The sequence below is a fragment of the Plutella xylostella genome, chromosome 16, assembly GCF_932276165.1.
Source record: "Plutella xylostella chromosome 16, ilPluXylo3.1, whole genome shotgun sequence".
Lineage (NCBI taxonomy): Eukaryota > Metazoa > Arthropoda > Insecta > Lepidoptera > Plutellidae > Plutella > Plutella xylostella.
Genome location: NC_063996.1, coordinates 3,218,931 through 3,243,233, shown reverse-complemented (window position 1 = coordinate 3,243,233; position 24,303 = coordinate 3,218,931). Strand labels below are relative to the sequence as shown.

Genomic DNA, 24,303 nt, shown 5'->3' with positions numbered 1-24,303 from the left:
CTAGGTAACATTTAAGTTAATATATTAATTAATGATAGTGCGCAGATGGACTTTTGTCGTGGAGATCAGCTTATTTTTATCGACGAACAAAAGTTTGATGGACAAAAGTCACACATCTGCGCAGGCTGTCACGCTATTATAAGGTCCCACTGTTTTACTGTAAGTAAATTGCTTCAGTAGGTATAGGTAAGTAACCAAGTAAGTGCTTGCCTATATTTATTCATATTCATAAAATTGTATTTTAGTAGTTTGGTTTTACACCTCTATAAAATGTCGCTACAATTTGAATTGGAAAAGTGTAGTAATGTATTGTTTGTCTGCAAACGTTATAAGTACTTACCACTAAAGTATACCCAAGGCAATTTTGTTATGTTCTATATTAAACCGTTAATTTTGTTTGTAGCAATCGAATTTACATGTGCATTTTATGTAAGGGATGGAAGTGATGGTAGTAAAAATGGTATGTTACTTTGTTTATCAGCTTCATAATTATGTTGTGGTAGGTACTTTGAATGAGTTCCTTGGAAAATGCTAATGCCCACCACAAACAATACTTCTGTCAGCGCTCTCTTCCCAATACCACAGCGAATAGGTACAGTAAAGGGCAGAAAGCCCTGACCCCTCTCAGAAACATTGTTACTATGAGAGGGGGGTCAGGTTTCTCTGCACCTGATCGTACTCAATGTTAAGCATTAGCCCCTTCTCTCACTACACGACTTTCAAGCAACCCATGGTCGCCTATAAAATCGGGCCTTTGACGCGTCGCGTCGGCGTCGTTGATTCGTCAAATAAGTATACTTATGCGAGAAAGGGTTGCGTCGCAGTCGCGTCGCTTGAGATTCACGTAGTGGGAGAAGGGGCTAAATGGAAGAAAATGCAACTATCATAAAGTTCTTTGTACAATTTTGTATTATCTGCAATAAAGTGTTTCAATAAGTAGTTATACCTATTATAATATATACCTACTACCAGCATAAATCAATGATTCTGTGCTGATGATGATTGAAGTCAGTGAATTTTATGAAACTGCTTAAATACTTGCTGCTCTTTCAGCAATTTTTGAATCGAGATCACCCCGCTTTTCGGATGGCATACTTACAAGTAAGTTAAAACACTAACCTCTAATAGCAACGAAGTCATCTAAGGCGCGAATTACACAAAAAGGCATGAGGTGAAGGCGCGACGCTCATATAAGGTGTCTTTTTCGTAATAGGTAGGTATACAGGGCGTGTTGCAAAAAGGGTACTACTACTAAGCCGAAACATAAGTATATCTAAGCCCAAAAATGAAATCAGAATTGTAAAATTAGCGAAAAAAAAGTAATATTCCATAGTTAAAATGTCACGTGTGACGTGACCAACATAGTTTGTATGGGAAATAATATATTTTTATTGTGAATTTCGAAATTCTGATTTCAGTTTCGGGCTTAGACATACTATGCTGCACATGTAGATTTCGGCTTAGGCTTATACCCTTTTTGCAACACCCTGTATTATGTAGTACATTTTTCTAATTATTAACGTTTTCACATTATTTTGAATTAAAATAACTACAGAATATTATATCTGGTTGGTAACACTATGAGTTAAATGTCCTTTTATTGAGTAAGTATTTTTTTTTGCGTACCTACGATATTGTTACAGAGAAATTATTAAGGAAGAACAAGCAGGTTTACCGTAGAGAATCGGATAAGGGTAAGAAATATTTTTGTTTTCTTTAACATAAAAAATATTTGCGTCATAATGGGTAAGTACCTAAGTTAAGTACCTAGGTAATTAGGTACTTACCAAGTAATTTTATAAAATGTTTCAGCTAAAACCGATGGTAAAGGGGATAGTAAGCTTCCTTACTGCACCGATATGGAAAAAGGTACTTACAAGTAAATAATTTTAGAAAAGAATAGAATAGAATACTCTTTATTTTGCACCATTAAAGAAAACATAACAATTTCACAACTTATATATAAAATAGTACAAAAAAGGCGGTCTTATTGCACATTTCAATATTTTTTTTGGTTTGAAATGTAACTAGTTTTTTATTATTTTCGGTTTTATGTATAAAATTTTGGCAAAAAATTAAAAAAAACCTAAAATATTAAATATCTTAGAAATTGATAAGTTTCGGATAATGCATTATTGGGTTCAATCGACTGGAAATGCCTTCCTCTATCACCTCCTGAAAGGATCCGGTCTACTTACCAATAACCCTGTACATATAATTATGTACTATGTAGACTTGTACAGGTTGATTGTGGTTATTAGACTAGATCTAACACAAAAGAGTCGCAGCGAACTTGAATTACCTATAACGATACGCTTGCAAGCCTCTTGTCCTCTTGTAAATAAATAAATAATCATTTATTTTGGGTGTTTAAGCTCATGTAAATAAACTGTCAGTTCGATTATAAATATTTCCTTTTCAGCGAAGGATGGTCCAACCGATGTCAAATTGCCTTACTGCACTGACTCAGATAAAGGTAGTTATACAATGTTATGTTAATACTATGTACAGTTGTACAGGATGATTGGTTATTAGACTAGATAGAACACAAAGAGTTGAACCGAGCTTAAAGTTTGTTTATTTTTCATTTTCAGCGAAGGATGGTCCAACCAATGTCAAATTGCCTTACTGCACTGACTCAGATAAAGGTAGTTATACAATGTTATGTTAATACTATGTACAGGGTGATTGGTTATTAGACTAGATATAGCACAAAGAGTTGAACCGAGCTTAAAGTTTGTTTATTTTTCATTTTCAGCGAAGGATGGTCCAACCGATGTCAAATTGCCTTACTGCACTGACTCAGATAAAGGTACTTATAAAATGTTATGTTAATACTATGTACAGTTCTACAGGGTGATTGGTTATGGACTAGATAGAACACAAAGAGTTGACCGAAGTTTGTTTATTTTTCATTTTCAGCCCAGGATGGTCCAACCAATGTGAAATTGCCTTACTGCACTGACTCAGATAAAGGTAGTTTTAAAATGTTATGTTAATACTATGTACATGATGATTGGTTATTAGACTAGATAGAACACAAAGAGTTGAACTGAGCTTAAAGTTTGTTTATTATTCGTTTTCAGCGAAGGATGGTCCAACCAATGTCAAATTGCCTTACTGCACTGACTCAGATAAAGGTAGCTATAAAATGTTATGTTAATACTGTGTACAGTTGTACAGGATGATTGGTTATTAGACTACATAGAACACAAAGAGTTGAACTGAGCTTAAAGTTTGTTTATTTTTCGTTTTCAGCGAAGGATGGTCCAACCAATGTCAAATTGCCTTACTGCACTGACTCAGATAAAGGTACTTATAAAATGTTATGTTAATACTATGTACAGTTGTACAGGGTGATTGGTTATTAGACAAGATAGAACACAAAGCGTTGAACCGAGCTTAAAAGTTGTTTATTTTTCGTTTTCAGCGAAGGATGGTCCAACCAATGTCAAATTGCCTTACTGCACTGACTCAGATAAAGGTAGCTATAAAATGTTATGTTAATACTGTGTACAGTTGTACAGGATGATTGGCTATTGGACTAGATAGAACACAAAGAGTTGACAGAAGTTTGTTTATTTTTCATTTTCAGCCCAGGATGGTCCAACCAATGTCAAATTGCCTTACTGCACTGACTCAGATAAAGGTACTTATAAAATGTTATGTTAATACTATGTACAGTTGTACAGGGTGATTGGTTACTAGACTATAAATATTATAACACAAAGAGTTGAACCGAAGTTTGTTTATTTTTAATTTTCAGCCCAGGATGGTCCAACCAATGTCAAATTGCCTTACTGCACTGACTCAGATAAAGGTAGTTATAAAATGTTATGTTAATACTATGTACAGTTGTACAGGATGATTGGTTATTAGACAAGATAGAACACAAAGCGTTGAACCGAGCTTAAAGTTTGTTTATTTTTCGTTTTCAGCGAAGGATGGTCCAACCAATGTCAAATTGCCTTACTGCACTGACTCAGATAAAGGTACTTATAAAATGTTATGTTAATACTATGTACAGTTCTACAGGGTGATTGGCTATTGGACTAGATAGAACACAAAGAGTTGACAGAAGTTTGTTTATTTTTCATTTTCAGCCCAGGATGGTCCAACCAATGTCAAATTGCCTTACTGCACTGACTCAGATAAAGGTACTTATAAAATGTTATGTTAATACTATGTACAGTTGTACAGGGTGATTGGTTACCAGACTATATATATTATAACACAAAGAGTTGAACCGAAGTTTGTTTATTTTTCATTTTCAGCGAAGGATGGTCCAACCAATGTCAAATTGCCTTACTGCACTGACTCAGATAAAGGTACTTATAAAATGTTATGTTAATACTGTGTACAGTTGTACAGGGTGATTGGTTACTAGACTATATATATATTATAACACAAAGAGTTGAACCGAAGTTTGTTTATTTTTCATTTTCAGCCCAGGATGGTCCAACCAATGTCAAATTGCCTTACTGCACTGACTCAGATAAAGGTACTTATAAAATGTTATGTTAATACTATGTACAGTTCTACAGGGTGATTGGCTATTGGACTAGATAGAACACAAAGAGTTGACAGAAGTTTGTTTATTTTTCATTTTCAGCCCAGGATGGTCCAACCAATGTCAAATTGCCTTACTGCACTGACTCAGATAAAGGTACTTATAAAATGTTATGTTAATACTATGTACAGTTGTACAGGGTGATTGGTTACCAGACTATATATATTATAACACAAAGAGTTGAACCGAAGTTTGTTTATTTTTCATTTTCAGCGAAGGATGGTCCAACCAATGTCAAATTGCCTTACTGCACTGACTCAGATAAAGGTACTTATAAAATGTTATGTTAATACTGTGTACAGTTGTACAGGGTGATTGGTTACTAGACTATATATATATATTATAACACAAAGAGTTGAACCGAAGTTTGTTTATTTTTCATTTTCAGCGAAGGATGGTCCAACCAATGTCAAATTGCCTTACTGCACTGACTCAGATAAAGGTACTTATAAAATGTTATGTTAATACTGTGTACAGTTGTACAGGGTGATTGGTTACTAGACTATATATATATTATAACACAAAGAGTTGAACCGAAGTTTGTTTATTTTTCATTTTCAGCGAAGGATGGTCCAACCAATGTCAAATTGCCTTACTGCACTGACTCAGATAAAGGTAGTTATAAAATGTTATGTTAATACTGTGTACAGTCGGACATGGTGATTGGTTACTAGACTAGATTTATTTATTTATTTATTTATTTCCCACTTATAACTATCATTACAGGCTTAACCTAATGCGATAGAAAAGCATACTTAACCAATTAACTTACATACCTATTTAGACTTTGACATATTATCACTGCTTACATAACATACCGTGTACAATGCTGTTCTTGTGAATTCACTGAGAGAACAGGAAAACAGGTCAATGTGTTCCGCTATAATGTTGAGCGTGTGCAGAGCGCGCGTGAGGGGCGCCCGGCCCAGGAGGTGGGTGCGCGCGGCCGGCGCCGCCAGCAGCCGCGGCCGCCGCCGCCGCTCCACGTACCTGTCCGGTACATTCATACCTATCCTGCTTAACACTTCAGAATTACTCAATTTGCCATTCATAATTTTAAAAATGTAACAAAGTAACGTTACTTCCCTTCTAACTCTCAATTAATATAACACAAAGAGTTGAACCGAGCTTAAAGATTGTTTATTTTTAATTTTCAGCGAAGGATAGTCCAAGCGATGCCAAATTGCCTGACTCAGATAAAGGTTTGATTAGTTATTAATTTGTACTACATATACTCGAATACCTAGGTAGTACGTAGTGTGTAAAAGATCATTAACTGAAATGTTCTGTAAAAGAAGGAAATGACAATGGGCGTTTTGGGACCTATGTCCAATAAAGATGAGACATACATCGTTGGATAGCTCTTTTCAAGTAAGCAAAAAAGTATTACGACGACAAATCCGTATAAGTTGTCCATTTTGAAATATATTCGTCGGAAGGAAGTATTTTTCTATGGCATTGCACTCTCTCTCCTGATGACAGTTAGGGCGTAATACACGTAAACACGTATTATTGAAATTGGAGAAATTACTTTCAACTGGTTTTATTTACTGAGATAATAAACAAATATAATATTATATGAAATATGATCATTTCGTTATAAAAATTAAAAATGAATGTGAAAAACTGACAAAAACATTAAAATTACAGAAATAAAATATAAAAACTACCTTGAAGGTATGATTATTCTAGTTGGACAGTAAATCAAGACTAGCGCTTTCGTTATTCATATTCTGCAAAAAAATACCTTTTCAACGACGTATCACTCATTTCTATTGGTTCTGGTCCCAGCTTCCATATATTGGTGCCCATCATCATTTACGGTTGATCTAACTTACTAAAGTTTGTTTTTTAATCCCAGTTACTAAATTGACAGATTCTTAACGGTTCATCAAGAGTTGATTGTCCCGCGATTAAGTGACGTATGCTTCTATTGATGGGACAATCGACTGTTGATGAAATGGTCAGAATCTGTCAATTTAGTATCTGAAATTAAAAACAGACTTTAGAGGCTCTGATGATGCTCACCGATGGAGCAGTCTCCGGGTGCGAATTATTACATACAGGGTGGCCCAAAGAGTGACGTCCAAAGGAAAATGTTTGATTCCTTAGGTCAAGGGGTAGCCAAATCACCCCCATGTATGTTCAGCAATTTTTAGTAGTTTAGGAGTTATGATTTTTTTTCCAAATTTTCTACGAAAATCGACCTCAGTGGATTAATTATGTTTTATTATTTTTTGGATAACTTTTTTAAAGCATTTTTTATTTTTGTGTCATCCTCTTAAGTTGTTCTTTTAACCATAAAAATTTCAGCTTCCTAGCTGTAATGTAAGTTAGTAATTTTTTTATCGAAAGTTCGAATTATATCATCGAGCTAGGCTGCTCTGAATTTTCTACTTGAATTTAAAAATTGAAAAAGATATTCTCATGGTGCCTTATTAATTTTGAAAACTCCGCAAGGTTCCAAAATTACATAAAAATAAAAATAAACTATTGCTTAATAGGGTATTATTTGCAGAAAAAAGCCTTCAAAGGTACCTGGGTGGAAATTACATAATTAGTAAATTGTTTCAGAAAGTTGAAATATTCCTGTTATGTCATTACTAAGGACTAATTAAGTTAGAAAATGTATCAAATTAAAGGGAAAATTAAATTATTTACTTTTTTTTTATATTTACGTTACATTTTTGAATGTAAATTCTTAGAAAAATGTTTTAGTCTGAGTAGTAAGATTTATGAGATAATTTTTTTATTAATAATAAGTAAATAAACTCTAATAATTATTTTACACATTTACTCACAATAAATTTTCAAAATGGCGACCTCCCATAGCAATACACCACCTACATCTACGCAAGAAATTTTCTTTAAGTCAAAAAAGTGACAAATGTAAAAAATATGACAATTCTCAAAAAGTTAAACATGTAAAAAAAGTACCTTTTCTCAAAAATGTGACATCTGTCACAAAGTTACATCTGAATGAAACAGAGAAGCGTATAGGCGACTTAAAGAAAATTTCTTGCGTAGATGTAGGTTGTGTATTGCTATGGGAGGTCGCCATTTTGAAAATTTATTGTGAGTAAATGTGTAAAATAATTATTAGAGTTTATTTACTTATTATAAATAATAAAATTATCTCATAAAACTTACTACTCAGACTAAAACATTTTTCTAAAAATTTACATTCAAAAATGTAACTTAAATTTAAAAAATAGTAAATAATTTAATTTTCCCTTTAATTTGATACATTTTCTAACTTAATTAGTCCTTAGTAATGACATAACAGGAATATTTCAACTTTCTGAAACAATTTACTAATTAGGTAATTTCCACCCAGGTACCTTTGAAGGCTTTTTTCTGCAAATAATACCCTATTAAGCAATAGTTTATTTTTATTTTTATGTAATTTTGGAACCTTGCGGAGTTTTTAAAATAAATAAGGCACCATGAGAATATCTTTTTCAATTTTTAATTTCAAGTAGAAAATTCAGAGCAGTCTAGGTCGATGATATAATTCGAACTTTCGATAAAAAAATAACTAACTTACATTACAGCTAGGAAGCTGAAACTTTTATGGTAAAAAGAACAACTAAAGAGGATGACACAAAAATAAAAAATGCTTTAAAAAAGTTATCCAAAAAATAATAAAACATAATTAATCCACTGAGGTCGATTTTCGTAGAAAATTTGGAAAAAAAATCATAACTCCTAAACTACTAAAAATTGCTGAACATACATGGGGGTGATTTGGCTACCCCTTGACCTAAGGAATCAAACATTTTCCTTTGGACGTCACTCTTTGGGCCACCCTGTATATTTTCCAAAACATATTTTAATAGGTAGGTACATAAGTTTACAACAAAAACCTGCCGCTTAAACCACGCAGGGTTTATGTGTGGCAAGTGCAGTCAGAAGTAGTGCACTAAACAATAATTATTGTTGGCTATATAACGTTAATGTTGATAATTGTTACTAATAGCTCATTAGGTATTACAATTACAAGTAAGTATTGTTTCATTATAGTTCTTTGTGACGCTACTTACGAGAGGCCAATATCCAGCAATAACCTTTACGGGCTGAGGATTCAATTTCAATGAGGATTAATAATTAAGCTTAACTGTCGAGTAAAACCCATGTCATAATTCGAGCTCTGAGTTTTGCGGTCCACACGTAGATTTTTACTCGACTTCGAGTAAAACTATCGAGTAATGACGATAGTGAGTACAGACCATTATACAAATATATTAACGTAGTACATGTATGGAACATAAGTATATTTCTAAATTTTCAGATAATAATGAAGTCCCGACGACGTCAAAACCTAAGATTAAACCGGACAAACCAGGTAGGTTAGGTATTACAATTTGAGAGAAAGTATTGATTCATTATAGTTCTTTGTGGCGAGAGGCCAATATCCAGCAATAGACCATTACGGGCTGAGGTTTCTGATGATGATACTACTCAAACTCACAGAGGTCGTAAGCTGGAATGCATTTCCCAAAGTCAACCATTTCTTACCTATTCTGTCAATTTTTTCAGTGTGTTAGGTTCATTCAATTTACTCATAGACTAGAATATTATACTTAGCTGAGTACTGCTTTTAATTTTTTTAGCTAAACCCTATAAGCTACCATCCTGTTCGGAAGTAGATAAAGGTATGTATCTAGTAAAAATGTGTTATAGATTATGTAAAGAAAGAAAGAAAGAAAAGACATTTATTCAGAGCTACACGAATACACCACTTACACAGAAAAAACAATTTACATAATATACACAAACACAGATAGTACACAAAACAAAAAAACAAAACAAAAATAAACATATAGGAAAAGAAATATACAAAAAATACAAAAGAAACAAAAAAAACTACCGGTCTAGCCAGTCTGTGTGGTGGTGCATCAGCGCAGCGCCAAAAAGGCCCCGAGCTCAGCATATGCTACACGTACATAAATGCACCTGCAGCGCTGATTTTCAGCAGGGACCCTTTACGTGACTCACGGAAACGACATCGAGACATAAAAATACAACATAAGTAAATAAATTAAAATAAAAACAGAAACAAGCCGCAGTGTATAAATATGAATGTATAATGTATAGGTAAACATTTATATATAGATAACAATAAATAAGACAGATTACATTATAGTCAAGTGCTGAATTCATGTTAATGATTTTTGCACAGTCAGCAAATAACCTTTAAGTTGGGACTTAAAGGTGTTGATGTACCTACCATGTAGCCTTTTCAAAGGAGGGGGTAGGTCATTCCAGCACTTGGACGCCGCATATCTGAAACTGCCTCGAAAGGCGGCCGATCGATGTGGTGGCACGGACAAGCGGACCTTATACTTGTATGAATTGAACGACCATTGCAGTTTTTCATACAAGTATTTCGGGGTTTCGCGCTTGACCACACCAAACAGCAACGTTGCAAGGTGCAATCGTCTTCGTGCCGCCATTTTGAGCAGATCAGCATTGTTCAGATACGGCGTCACATGTGTCCTGGGGGGGATACGGAAGCAGAAGCGCGCACACGCATTCTGAACTCTCTGCACCAGCCGTTCAGATCTACCGAGGAGGCACCCACCGTAGACCACGTCGCAGTAGTTCAGTCTGGACAACACCAATGACTCACACAATTTGATCCGCATTTCGACACTGAGGTAGTCCCGTATTCTGTACAATACCTTGAGTCGGTAGAAGCAGCTACTTACCACCCCCACAATATGGTCCTCGAATTTCAACTGTCCATCCATTAGTAAACCCAAGTTCCTAGCTTGAGCAACCCGCTCTATTGGCACATTACGTACCTGAATAGTAGTAGCCAACAGTTGCTCAATCGTTCTCGTTCGCTGGAGACTTGTTCCGAAGACTAGAAACTTGGATTTACCAGGATTTAGCAGCAAGCCATTCTTTTCGGACCATTGCACTACCCTTTCCAGATCAGCATTTATCCCCCGCGTGGTCTCCAAAATATTTTGAGGATCACACGAAAGATAAAGCTGCAGGTCATCGGCATAGAGGTGATAGCGGCAATGTTCCACCGACGATAGAATGTCAGCACTGTACAGAATAAATAACAGGGGTCCCAATATTGAGCCCTGAGGGACTCCTCTGGTCAGCGGACGCGGTGTGGATAGTATGGTGCTGGCATCTGCCTTACGTAGACCAACAACCTGTGAGCGGTTTGATAGATAGCTACCAAACCACTGCACTGATGCCTCATCGATCCCATAGTACGTCATTTTAGATAATAGAAGGGACACATTCAAGCAGTCGAAGGCCCTGGAGAAGTCGAGAAGGACAAGAATTGTACTCCGACCTTTCTCCTGCTCCGCAAGCACATTGTCCACTACATCTAGCAGCGCTGTGGCTGTGCTGCGACCGCTGCGGAAGCCGGACTGCAAACTCGGAAGTATTCCCGCAGCCTCCAGGTACCGCGACAGCTGATCATGTACTACCCTTTCTATTATCTTTGACATACACGGCAGGATACTAACCGGCCGCAGGTCAGAGAGTTGCGAAGGGTTCGGCTTTTTAGGGAAAGGGGAAACTTTAGCAATCTTCCAATCGTCGGGAAATGTCTTCGTCAGTATGCTTTTGTTAACTATAGTCACAATGATGTCCATAGTTCGCGTCAATGTCATTTCTACCATGTCTATCGAAATCAAGTCCATTCCTTTGGCCGCTGTTTTTATTCGTTTCACAGCTTTATAAACTTGTTCCGCAGTTACAGTCGTAAGTCCAAATGTCTTGTCTGAGTGTCTGTTTGTTGTAAAGTAAGTTAAGTCTGATGAAGATATGTCGTTGTTACCTGGTACGTCTAGAAAATGTCTGTTAATTTCGTCCGGGTCATTAAAATGTGTTGGTATGTCATTATCATTTTTAGTCGGCAGTACAGTCTTTTTTAAGTTCTTCCACAATGTCTTGGAGTCATGAGCGTTGTTGTTAATATTCCGTTCAAAGAACACTTTTTTTTCAAAATATAAGGCCACATTGACTTGATGTTTTAAGTCTTTGTAGTATTGTCTCTTTGAGTCAGTTTTAGTCTTCCTGTATTCGTCATAGGCGTCGTCACGTAACTGCATCATGAATCTAATATTGTCAGTGATCCATGGATGTGGTGTCTCTCTCACTACGACTGTCTTTTCAGGCGCGTGCAGGTCAAAGAGACTTATGATTGATTGATTGAGACACCTCACCATGTCACTGACATCGTCCAGTCTGTTTATTTTGTCCCAGTCTAATAAATCTAAGTCTTTATTAAAGAGTTCAATGTCTATATCCTTAATTGGTCTGTAAGTAATAGTCCTGGGTTTGGCTTTAGTCTTTTTAATGTCAAGTATTACAGTAACAAAAGCATGTCGTCCCAAGGTTCGCCTGTAAAGTACATTTACATCTCTAACCCTAGCGTCTGTACATATTAGGTCAATTGTCGTCTGGCTGGTGTCTGTAAAATGCGTGGGCTCCCGTACGTGTTGTGTCAAGTTAAGTGTGTTTAGAAAATTTTCTAATGACCTAAAAGATGCACAGTTATCTTTTGAGAAGTCTATGTTAAAGTCCCTTAATAAAACGATCCTGTCATAGTCTTTAAATGAAGTTATGGAGTCTGTCATTGCGTCTAAAAATATGTCTACGTTTACCCAATCTGGTCTGTAAGCTGTGCCAATAATTATCTTTTTCCCGTTTACATTTAGTCTAATCCACATTTGCTCGACGGTAGTAGCGGGGGGGTGTGGTAGGGTGCGGGCGGAGAGGGTGTATATCTGTACATAATTATGTGTTTTTACTATTAATTAATTATTTAATTAAGGAGTTCAAGTACAATAATACCTACCACGTACTCTTACGGTGATGGAAAACATCGTGAGGAAACCTGCACATCTAGATTCTAGATGTGTATCCTAAGTGCATTGTACTTATCCCAAAACGGCGATATGGTTCGCAACCTATCACGTGAGTACAAATGTGCTGCGAAAAGTGGGTGGCTCGCTTTGTGAGGGTTCTACCTTTTTTGGCATAAGATTTTTTTGCCTAATCTCGTATTGCATAGTAACGTTTGGTCAAAGTCTCGTTACGCCGAAAATCGTATGGCATAAATCTCGTTTAGTAAAAAGTTATTTCGCATAACATTGTTTAGCCTAATAATGGTATGGCCAAATCTTGAATAGCCTAATAATGCTATGGCATAGGTTTATACAAAGTAATAATATTCGTTTGGCTTTAACTTTGACGGAGTGTCTCCCTACATAGCACAAACTGGTGCCTTGTATTGTTTCCGCTGTTTGGAAAACGCTCCGCTCCGCTTCGCTGCGCTCCGCTTTGGTTTTGATGAACATGTGCACCTTACACGCTCCTCCTCGCTTTGCTCGTCGTCGCACCTATTATTAGGTTTCGATCTCATGGGGTTTGTAATAATTATATTGGTCGTTAACTTTCGATTTTTTGATCATACAATATCGTGATTTTCGGGATGTAGGAGAAAAATACCACAATTTGTACATTTACTACATAAATAATATATTATTTATTAAGATAACATTAGGAGAAACAAGATTATACATAGGTATAGACGAACATAAATTTGAGCAAACGAAACTTAGGTGTTTAAAGATTGTGCCTAAAGAGTTTTAGACGAAACGAGCCTTATGCCACATAAGTCTTGGCAAAGTGATGGTTCGGCCAAAAAAGTTTAGACCATACGAGTTATGCGAAATGAGTTTTGGTCAATAAAGATTATGCCAGATGAGCGGAACCCCTTTGAGCAAACGAAACTTAGGTGTTTAAAGATTGTGCCTAAAGAGTTTTAGACGAAACGAGCCTTATGCCACATAAGTCTTGGCAAAGTGATGGTTCGGCCAAAAAAGTTTAGACCATACGAGTTATGCGAAATGAGTTTTGGTCAATAAAGATTATGCCAGATGAGCGGAACCCCTTTGTGAGCCACTTCTGACTACCCCTTCGGGGATTACAGTCGTGAGTGCATGATATGTCTACATGACTATTATAAACATTATCGTAGAATGTATATTTTCAATCTACCTACCACATTACCCCTTCATACCCTCTTTGTTTTGCTCAGCGAAAACCGATGCGGAAAGTAAGCTACCAGACGGTACTGAAGGTAAGTACTCGTAGGTAGTACTAATACAGTGGTAGGTACATGTTTGAGGTAATTACTTAACTATACATAATAATATAACTTTGGTTTGAGACTATATACCTACATACAGGGTGTCCCAAAAGTCAACGATATGCCTTGGAGGGCTGATAGACCAGCTCATGAGTGGCCAGAATAACATAATAATAATATGACCTCAGTAAAAAGCTCGATTTTTTTTTTAAATTTTTTGTTTATTTATTTAAGCAAATACAGCATTACGCGATATTTTGTTTGACTGCGATCAATAGCAGGGTTATACAGGGTGATGCAACACCAAACAAATGCTAACAAAAAGGATTTTTGTACCGGCGGCACGCAAAAAACTGATCCAAGGTGTCGATTTTCAGCAAATTTATAAAAGTGTCAATATCTCGAAAATTATCGAGTTTTTACTGAGGTTATTATGATATTCTGGCCACTCATGAGCTGTTCTATCAGCCCTCCAAGGCATATCGTTGACTTTTGGGACACCCTGTAGATGTATATCTCTTCGTCTTTTTTGCAAAATTTTCTTGTGTATCTTATAGACTTGTTTACGGTTTTAGGTGCACCAGAGTCAGAGGGTGTTGGTCAAGAAGAAGATAAAGACCCTGATATTGGCAAGTAAACTATTTCCTTTTCACTATATAAATAGATAGATTGCAAGTTTTTATTTGTGTGTGTTATGGCCTGTTCTCACATACGGTATTACTCGATCGCGCTTAACTGTCGAGTAGAACCCATGTCATAATTCGAGCTGTGAGTTTTGCGGTCCACACGTAGATTTTTACTCGACTTCGAGTAAAACTATCGAGTAATGACGATAGTGAGTACGAGTACAGACCATTATACAAACATATTAACGTAGTACATGTATGGAACATAAGTATATTTCTAAATTTTCAGATAATAATGAAGTCCCGACGACGTCAAAACCTAAGATTAAACCGGACAAACCAGGTAGGTTAGGTATTACAATTTGAGAGAAAGTATTGATTCATTATAGTTCTTTGTGGCGAGAGGCCAATATCCAGCAATAGACCATTACGGGCTGAGGTTTCTGATGATGATACTACTCAAACTCACAGAGGTCGTAAGCTGGAATGCATTTCCCAAAGTCAACCATTTCTTACCTATTCTGTCAATTTTTTCAGTGTGTTAGGTTCATTCAATTTACTCATAGACTAGAATATTATACTTAGCTAACTAAGTACTGCTTTTAATTTTTTTAGCTAAACCCTATAAGCTACCATCCTGTTCGGAAGTAGATCAAGGTATGTATCTAGTAAAAATGTCTTATAGATTATATGTATATCTGTACATAATTATGTGTTTTTACTATTAATTAATTATTTAATTAAGGAGTTTAAGTACAATAATACCTACCACGTACTCTTACGGTGATGGAAAACATCGTGAGGAAACCTGCACATCTAGATTCTAGATGTGTATCCTAAGTGCATTCTACTTATCCCAAAACGGCGATAAGGTTCGCATTCGCAACCTATCACGTGAGTACAAATGTGCTGCGAAAAGTGGGTGGCTCGCTTTGTGAGCCACTTCTGACTACCCCTTCGGGGATTACAGTCGTGAGTGCATGATATGTCAATATGACTATTATAAACATTATAGTAGAATGTATATTTTCAATCTACCTACCCACATTACCCCTTCATAACCTCTTTGTTTTGTTCAGCGAAAACCGATGCGGAAAGTAAGCTACCAGACGGTACTGAAGGTAAGTACTCGTAGGTAGTACTAAAAAAAATCGAGCTTTTTACTGAGGTCATATTATGATATTCTGGCCACTCATGAGCTGGTATATCAGCCCTCCAAGGCATATCGTTGACTTTTGGGACACCCTGTAGATGTATATCTCTTCGTCTTTTTTGCATAATTTTCTTGTGTACCTTATAGACTTGTTTACGGTTTTAGATGCACCAGAGCCAGAGGGTGTTGGTCAAGAAGAAGATAAAGACCCTGATATTGGCAAGTAAACTATTTCCTTTTTACTATATAAATAGATAAAGAAAATTTCTTGCGTAGATGTAGGTTGTGTATTGCTATGGGAGGTCGCCATTTTGAAAATTTATTGTGAGTAATGTGTAAAATAATTATTAGAGTTTATTTACTTATTATTAATACTAAAATTATCTCATAAATGTTATAACTCACACTAAAACATTTTACTAAAAATGTAACTTAAATTAAAAAAAAGTAAATAATTTAATTTTCTCTTTAATTTGATACATTTTCTATCTTAATTAGTCCTTAGTAATGACATAACAGGAATATTTCAACTTTCTGAAACAATTTACTAATTAGGTAATTTCCACCCAGGTACCTTTGAAGTTTGAAGGCTTTTTTCTCCAAATAATACCCCATTAAGCAATAGTTTATTTTTATTTTTTTGTAATTTTGGAACCTTGCGGAGTTTTTAAAATTAATAAGGGACCATGAGAATATCTTTTTAAATTTTTAATTTCAAGTTGAAAATTCAGAACAGTCTAGCTCGAACGTAAAATTCGAACTTTCGATAAAAAAATAGCTAACTTACATTACAGCTAGGAAGTTGAAACTTTTATGGTTAAAAGAACAACTTAAGAGGATGACGCAAAAATAAAAAATACTTTAAAATAGTTATCCAATAAAATAATAAAACATAATTAATTCACTGAGGTCGATTTTCGTAGAAAATTTGGAAAAAAAATCATAACTCCTAAACTACTAAAAATTGCTTAACATACATGGGGGTGATTTGGCTTCCTCCTGACCTAAGGAATCAAACATTTTCCTTTGGTCGTCACTCTTTGGGCCACCCGATCTTTGCGGCGAACCCCCTCGCAGTATTATACAGGGTGATTGGAAGGTCGATGTATTCCTTTAAATGGGTTGTTGACGAAGGCGTTTCCAGTTGATTGAACCCCATAATGCACTATCCGAAATTCAACCATTTCTGAGTTATTTAAGTTGGATGTTTTTTTTAGGTATTTGCCAAAATGTATGTTTAAAAGTAAAATATTTCAAAAACTATCAATATTTTTAATCCTTTTTTGATTGTTTTGCATTGGTGACACCTTAGCCAACTAATTATAATCATTAATTGTGCAATATTTATCTTAGTTTAGACACAGTGCTTTAAAATAGATGAAACATTAAGAAAATGTTACGAAAGTTGATAACAAAAAAGCTAAATTAAAAAAGAATTTAATCTGACAATTTTTCAGGCACTACATCTTAAAAACATAATCAATTTATAAGCTTTACAATGACATATTCCAATCTAAAATCGATTAAGGTATGACCAAGATATAGCCAAAACAACCGCATAGGCGGACAAATCTCAGTAGCGAAACGAAGAAGATTTTGTTCCAATTTTAAGGTAAAATGTCTTATAACTGGACTTTGTTGAGTTCGAACCTGTTGGGTTATGGATGGGTGACTACGGAGTTGTGGTAAATGACGAATGCAGGATTTCTTGAGGCCAAACTATTTACTGAACCAAATTACATTTTCTTAAGTGTGTTCTAAGTGACGGGCGCGAGACGACTAGCGTCTGCGCATTGATCGCTACTGGAAGTTACTAGAAAGCTGACATTGCAAAACGTGACTATAACATGTGTCGCTACATCACTTCCCCCGTTTTTCAAAATTTTTGTCAAAAATTTTCAAGTACAATACGTAATACCTATGTTACAAAAGCCTCTCTTACGGAGCTTTAAACTTGAAACATACGAGTACAATATCAAACAAAACAGAAATCACAAAATTACATTTCAATACTGATACAAAATTAACAAATCAAACTTATAAATCTCACACAATAACCACTCGGTATAACTACGTAGCACTTTGTTCACTCGCGACGCGCTTATCACATTCCGCTGACCGTGCAAGATGAACGCGGCTACCTCGGTTCCGCGAATACGACTTCGTGTGTGATTGAACCATGTGAATTTCCGATCTAAATAGCTTCTCTCGTTGCACCTCTCGTCCATCCTGGCGGGAACTTCCATGAGGACCCTCGAGTGAGCCTCCGCGTGGGTGACCAGTCCACTATGCTCCAGCTCGGCAGCCTCGCAGCGAGGAAACCGCCCAAACTCGCTAACTTCAGAAGCGCCGATTACCGCCCGTTGACCTGCCGTCGTGGACGCGCAATCGTACCTTCTATGTGTTCCGCTCGTCCAGGTGCTGACTTGAGATGCTTCGATACGCTAATTTCTTCTTCGTTGCGTAACCAAAATGTCTGAAGGGGTGATGCACTTCCAGTAGATGATTTTCTTGATGTTTGCGCCTGTTACCCCATGGCCCTGCTGGGGGAGCCGTCTCGTCCACGCCGTTCCATGCTGCGCCGCGTCATCGCCGTGCTGACTCCATAATTTCTTCCGAAGGTTGCGTGTTCAGTTTGTCGGAGGTCACCAATTTAGGGTATAATGAGGTGGCTATGGGGTTGATGGTAAATGACGAATGCAGGATTTCTTGAGGCCAAACTATTTACTGAACCAAATTACATTTTCTTAAGTGTGTTCTAAGTGACGGGCGCGAGACGACTAGCGTCTGCGCATTGATCGCTACTGGAAGTTACTAGAAAGCTGACATTGCAAAACGTGACTATAACATGTGTCGCTACAAACCTTTTACTAATGAATGTTCTGCGATAGCGCGGTTCCTCAAAAGCAGAGATCGACTACAAGGTTGCTTCACCGAAATAATGCTTGTCCAATAACAAGGTTAGTCGAAAGTACTTTTCGATGACGATAGGTTCAACGATAGAATGGTTTTTCGACTGCACAGTTTGTCAAATTGTTTAACCACCAAATTGAATCTCCTATAACACTATTCGGTGAAACTATTCAGCTAAAATATTTGGCACAGTGTTTGAACACGTTCAATTTAAAACAATCATTGTCAAACAGTGCTATTGTCACGAGCTATTGGCCAATCATGTTTTCGGCGAATTAACCGTCGTCAAACAGTAGTTTTGGGGAACCGGATTGTGAAGAATTATTTTGTTTTACCTATCATAATTGAAAATTACAATCGGCTAACCGTGTTATCGGACAAGCATTATTTCGGTGAAGCGACCTTGTCCTAGATCTGTGCCTTTCAGGAACCGCACTTTTGGAACACAATAATTACCAAAGTTAAATATTGCGCATTTAATGATTATAATTAGTTAGGTAAGGTGTCATTAATACAAAACAATAAAAAAAGTATTTAAAAAATGGTTAGATTTTAAATATTTTGCTTTTAAACATAAATTTTGGCAAAAACATAAAAAAACTTAAAACCTTAATAACTCAGAAATGGTTGACTTATGCATTATGGGGTTCAATCGACTGGAAATGCCTTCGTCTACAACCCATTTAAAGGAATACATCGACTTACCAATCACCCTGTATTCATTATCGTAGAATGTATATTTTCAATCTACTTACCCACATTACCCCTTCATACCCGCTTTGATTTTTTCAGGAAAAACCGATGCGGAAAGTAAGCTACCAGACGGTACTGACGGTAAGTACTCGTGTTGTCGTCCTAAGTCTATAAGTAGTATAGTAAGTACTCGTAGGTAGTACTTATACATTGGTAGGTACATGTTTGAGCTAATTACTTAACTATACATAATAATAATTTTGGTTTAGACTATATACATAGATGTATATCTCTTCATCATTAGAAGACCAGAGGGGTATATCGCCAAAATGGTGTTAGATTGGAATTCGCCGCAGGGCAGACGGCGCAAAGGGCGACCTTCAATAACTTGGAGGAGATCAATTCTCAGCGACCTCAATGCCGTCGGAATCTCCTGGGACGAAGCCAAAGAAAGAGCCCAGGACAGGAACGTCTGGAGAAGAACTGTGGAGGCCCTATGCTCCTCGTGGAGTTAGAGGAATTAATCATCATATCTCTCCATCTTTTTTTGCAAAATATTCTTGTGTACCTTATAGACTTGTTTACGGTTTTAGGTGCACCAGAGTCAGAGGGTGTTGGTCAAGAAGAAGATAAAGACCCTGATATTGGCAAGTAAACTATTTCCTTTTGTACTATATAAATAGATAGATTGCAAGTACGGCATTACTTGATCGCGCTTAACTGTCGAGTAAAGCCTCGTATTCACTAGGCGACAAATTGTCGCAGAACCTGTCTAGGCACATGTCGTCTACGTGTCGCCGCGACGTCGCGCTCTGTTCTGCGACGTCGCACGCGACTATACAGCGACATCTACGTGTCGCAGAACAGGTTCCATGTTTTGGCTCGCGAGACAGAACTTCCTGCGACATCTGTCTAGCGACCGCTGTTGCAGAGTGTGGACGCGTGCGCGACTTCTAGCACGCAGCACTAACTGCCACGACTTCCTCGGGCGACATGTCGGCGGAGACTGCTGGTGTGGACAAGCAACATGTATCACGACATGTTACCAAAATGTTCTGAGAACATGCACCGTAGTTCTGTAACAGTCTCAGAACTTGTGCCCTAGTGAATACGAGGCTTAAAACCCATGTCATAATTCGAGCTCTGAGTTTTGCGGTCCACACGTAGATTTTTACTCGACTTCGAGTAAAACTATCGAGTAATGACGATAGTGAGTACAGACCATTATAAAAATATATTAACGTACTACATGTATGGACCATAAGTATACAGGGTTATTGGTAAGTAGACCTGATCCTTTCAGGAGGTGATAGAGGACGAAATTTCCAGTCGATTGAGCCCTATAATGCATTATCCGAAACTTAACCATTTCTAAGATGATTTAATATTTAAGCATTTTTTAATTTATTGCCAAAATTTTATGTATAAAACCGAAAATAAAAAAAAACTAGCCATATTTCATTTTTTTTATTGTTTTGCAGAAGTAACTGCTTAATAAAGTAATTAAAACTATCAAATCTGCATTATTTGACATAAATTAGACACAAAACCTCCAAATAGATAAACATTTTAAAAAAATATTCAGAACATAAAAACAAATAAGTTAAATTTAAAAAGAATGTCATATGACAATTTTTTGTGCACTTAAGCTAAAAAACATGGTTAACTTATAAGCTTTTAAATAAAATATTTCAATATCAAATCGATTTAGGTATATCACCAAGATATGGCCAAAACAACCAGAGAAGGCGGAGAAAACTTAATAGGGGATTCCATACTAAAGTCAACAGGACTGAAAACAATCACACTTTTTACCTTTAAATTAGGCTAAACTTGTTCGTTTTTCTATTGAATTTTGTCCGCCTGTGCTGATTGTTTTGGCCATATCTTCGTGATACCTTAATTTATTTGATATTGAAATATCTTATTTGAAAGCTTATAAGTTGACCATGTTTTTAAGCTAAAGTGCACAAAAAATTGTCATATGATATTCTTTTTTTAATTTAACTTATTTGTTTTTACATTCTCAATATTTTTTAAAAATGTTTATCTATTATGAGGTATTGTGTGTAATTTAAGTCAAATAATGCAAATTTGATTATTTTAATTAGTTTATTAAGTTCTGCAAAACAACCAAAAAAAAATATTGAAATATGGATAGTTTTTTTTTTTTTTGGTTTTAAACATAAAATTTTGGCAATTAAAAAAAAAACTTAAATATTAAATATCTTAGAAATGGTTAAGTTTTGGATAATGCATTAATAATAATAATACATTTATTTTCAGATAACAAGATCCATAGTACATACAATGTCAATCAAATTAAAAATAAAATTTTAATTAAAAATTAAAATTAGATCACAATAAATTAATATTAAAATTACATCACAATAAATCACAACTAAAATTAATTAGTATAATTCATAGAGTATATTAATTTATTTATATATAATTTATTATGGGGTTCAATCGTCTGGAAATGCCTTCCTCTATCACCTCCTGAAAGGATCAGGTCTACTTACCAATAACCCTGTATTTCTAAATTTTCAGATAATAATGAAGTCTCGACGGCGTCAAAACCTAAGATTAAACCGGACAAACCAGTGGAAGTTTTCTGGCGCCTCGGAGTGGTGCCCTATTACTTGAACCCCAATACTTATGGTGACTATGTTTTAGAATCTATTTACAAAATATACGTAGCATGGGACGCTCTGCTGAGACCGATGGTCGGTGGTGGCTGGATGAGGAAGGCCGAGGATAGAATAATGTGGCGGTCCCTGCCTGGGAGAGGCATATGTTCAGCAGTGGGCTACTACGGCTGAAGATGATGATGAAATATCACCCAACTCGTACCACTTATAAATGTTATGCGCTAATATGCCATAGAGTGCCTGCTTCACCACGTGAACGGTCGAATTATCGTATAATAGCGCCCCCTTTCAGACAACCATTGAACAACAGTTGCAGATACCAAATATTTTAGAGAAATTGGCCCTGTAGCCACGAAGTAAGTACGCGTGGTGCGTAAATAAATGTTCTGTAAGGGCCTAGATTTATAAAACCACTTTGTCTCACTGTCCCTTTCCTCTGTCCGGACATCAGGGAGGGGTCTCACCACCCCGAGGCGACTCTCCTTGTGAGTACTGTGGCTATACGCTGCAGCGGCTAAATCCACTGCTCCATGGATCTCTGTTGTCAGAGTGCCGTCTGAGACCAAGTCGTCGGGAATTACAAGTTACTATAAATATATCAAGTAGTTTAGAAAACGGGTTACGTGTCCCTTTCCTCTCCAGACGCGCTGGTTTCCCGCCGAGTGAAGAGTGTGATGAACTACCTGGAGTCGACGACTTGCGTCAAGTTCAGTGAGCTGGCGGGCGAGCCCGACGAGGCCATATCCTGGCTGAACTTCGACAACCCTGACCGAGCCCGCAAGTGTGTGTACCAACCCGATGTCAAGTACAGCGGCGAGATTGTGAGTATATCTGCAGGGATTTACACAACTTCGCAACTTTGCAACAGCATTGATTTCTTTACAACTGACGAATCCACCTCTCGCAACAAACTCGTATCCTGAACAGATAGTAAAGAGCCACTCCTTCACAGCTTCTAGTTCTCGGGTTTGACTGCCTGAAGTGGCGCCAGATCCTGCAAACAATCCTCCGTGGTCTGGGCCTGCGTTTCGAGGTCTCCCACCCGAGGCGAGACGACTATGTCAGGATCATCTGGGACAACATACAGCCAGGTTAGTTATTGTTCTATACTCGTACCTCTACACTTACAGTCAGGTAAGTATATGACTGGACTGATAGGTATACATTGCGAAGCAAGACTAGTCTACCGAAGATGACAGATGTGTCACGCATCTATGACAAACGCTAGAGCTGGAATAAGATTTTTTAAATTATACGGACACAATTCAAGCGGTTCTAAGTTTATGGCCACCACCCGATGCACTGATAGTACATACTACGGTAGTTACTCATATAATTAATCAACTAGGTATTTACTACACTGTTGAGTCACTATAGTGGGGTTATCGTAGTTGAAAAAGCCACCCCATAATATTAAAAGCGTGTTTTACTTGTACAGAATACCGAGAGTTGTTCCGCATAGACCACGCGGGCAAGGACCGCCCTCAATACGCGATGGATTACGACCCGCTCAGCGTCCTGCACTTCCACGACCGAGCCTTCAGCCGCAACGGACAAGCCACCATCATGCCGCTGGTGAGCGCCATGCAGATCTTGCTTAACCTTGACGGTCGACGAACGGGTAAACGAGGATTATCAAGCAATCTAGAGTCGTGGTTAGCGCTGCAGTTTGGTTTTTCTGAAGCTTCAGAGCGCTGCGCGTACCGTGGTACGCCAGCCGTGTCTCTATCTCGTTGTATAGCGTTCCGATTGCGTGGATATTTTTGTTTGTTCGTCGACCCTTATCAGTTTCTTAACCTAGTTGATCATTATCAGCTAGACAATATGAATCTGTTGAGGAGCACTATTATAATCCTCTGGTGCGGCCTTCTCCATTAAGCGGCCACTACCGGTGACCTGCCTAAGGCCGTTAAGCCATGGGGACGGAAGGCAGTCTACAAGATGCTTGCCTGTTCGTGGACTGAGACATAAACGGGAAAATTAACACTTGAAAGTTCTGTTGCTATGTTTAGTTAGTTGTTGTTAAGTTTAGGTAGTATAAATTATGTATGTAATCTTATTTTCAGGTACCAGAACTTCAAATAAGACCTTCGGAGATGCTGTCTCAAATGGACATGGCCAAGATCGAGCTCATCTTCCACCGGGAGTGCAACCGCCGGAGTGTGGGCGAGATCGTGGACACGTGCCAGACACAGGAGTAGTTGCAATAGATAGTAGTATGAGTAAATGTTTCCTTGATTGTACCTGGTGGAGATCATGGAATGAAATAAACTGTGCTTGAAATATGGTTGAAATTGAATTTGATTCAAATTAAAATTGCATAATTAACATACTTACGGGGTTGGATCTAATAATAGTTATACTTAGGTAATTAGCTATGCAGCTCTACTGTGCTCAGTGTGACAGGGTGTTCAAGACGAAGTTCGGACTTGCCAGCCACATAAGAGCACATAACAGAGTGTAGCAAGAGTCGCTGTTGTCGGATACGACGAAGAGGACATCATCAGGTATAAAGTATTAGAATGAAATTTTCATAACTATATAAGTTTTAAAAAACACTTTTTAAC

At 37.0% G+C, this 24,303-nt stretch overlaps 1 protein-coding gene across 9 annotated transcripts; it reads left to right on the top strand.

Annotated features, from left to right (window-relative positions):
• The first annotated feature begins 885 nt into the window (after positions 1–885).
• Positions 886–24,041, top strand: LOC105394207 (clumping factor A). 9 transcript variants are annotated; one of them, XM_048626381.1, is made up of 33 exons: positions 886–1,101; positions 1,644–1,694; positions 1,813–1,869; positions 2,423–2,476; positions 2,595–2,648; positions 2,759–2,812; positions 2,923–2,976; positions 3,087–3,140; positions 3,259–3,312; positions 3,431–3,484; positions 3,596–3,649; positions 3,767–3,820; positions 3,939–3,992; positions 4,104–4,157; positions 4,275–4,328; positions 4,448–4,501; positions 4,613–4,666; positions 4,784–4,837; positions 4,959–5,012; positions 5,132–5,185; positions 5,728–5,772; positions 8,862–8,915; positions 13,650–13,691; positions 14,276–14,329; positions 14,616–14,669; positions 14,942–14,983; positions 15,406–15,447; positions 19,679–19,732; positions 21,636–21,746; positions 22,379–22,557; positions 22,689–22,827; positions 23,175–23,311; positions 23,803–24,041. In XM_048626381.1, exons 3-33 carry the CDS (start codon positions 1,860–1,862, stop codon positions 23,935–23,937), a joined length of 2,016 nt encoding a protein of 671 aa, XP_048482338.1. In that variant the 5' UTR covers positions 886–1,101; positions 1,644–1,694; positions 1,813–1,859; the 3' UTR covers positions 23,938–24,041. The 9 variants fall into 9 exon arrangements, with proteins under 9 accessions (XP_048482338.1, XP_048482344.1, XP_048482343.1 ...); XM_048626387.1 differs by lacking the exons at positions 886–1,101; positions 4,448–4,501 and having other exon boundaries at positions 1,510–1,694; XM_048626386.1 differs by lacking the exons at positions 886–1,101; positions 3,767–3,820 and having other exon boundaries at positions 1,511–1,694.
• Positions 24,042–24,303: the final 262 nt, after the last annotated feature.

Coding starts and splice junctions, on each gene's coding strand:
- LOC105394207 (XM_048626381.1), top strand. Junction 2,649..2,758: donor CTGCACTGACTCAGATAAAG/GTAGTTATACAA, acceptor TTTCATTTTCAG/CGAAGGATGGTCCAACCGAT. Junction 14,984..15,405: donor CTGTTCGGAAGTAGATCAAG/GTATGTATCTAG, acceptor TGTTTTGTTCAG/CGAAAACCGATGCGGAAAGT.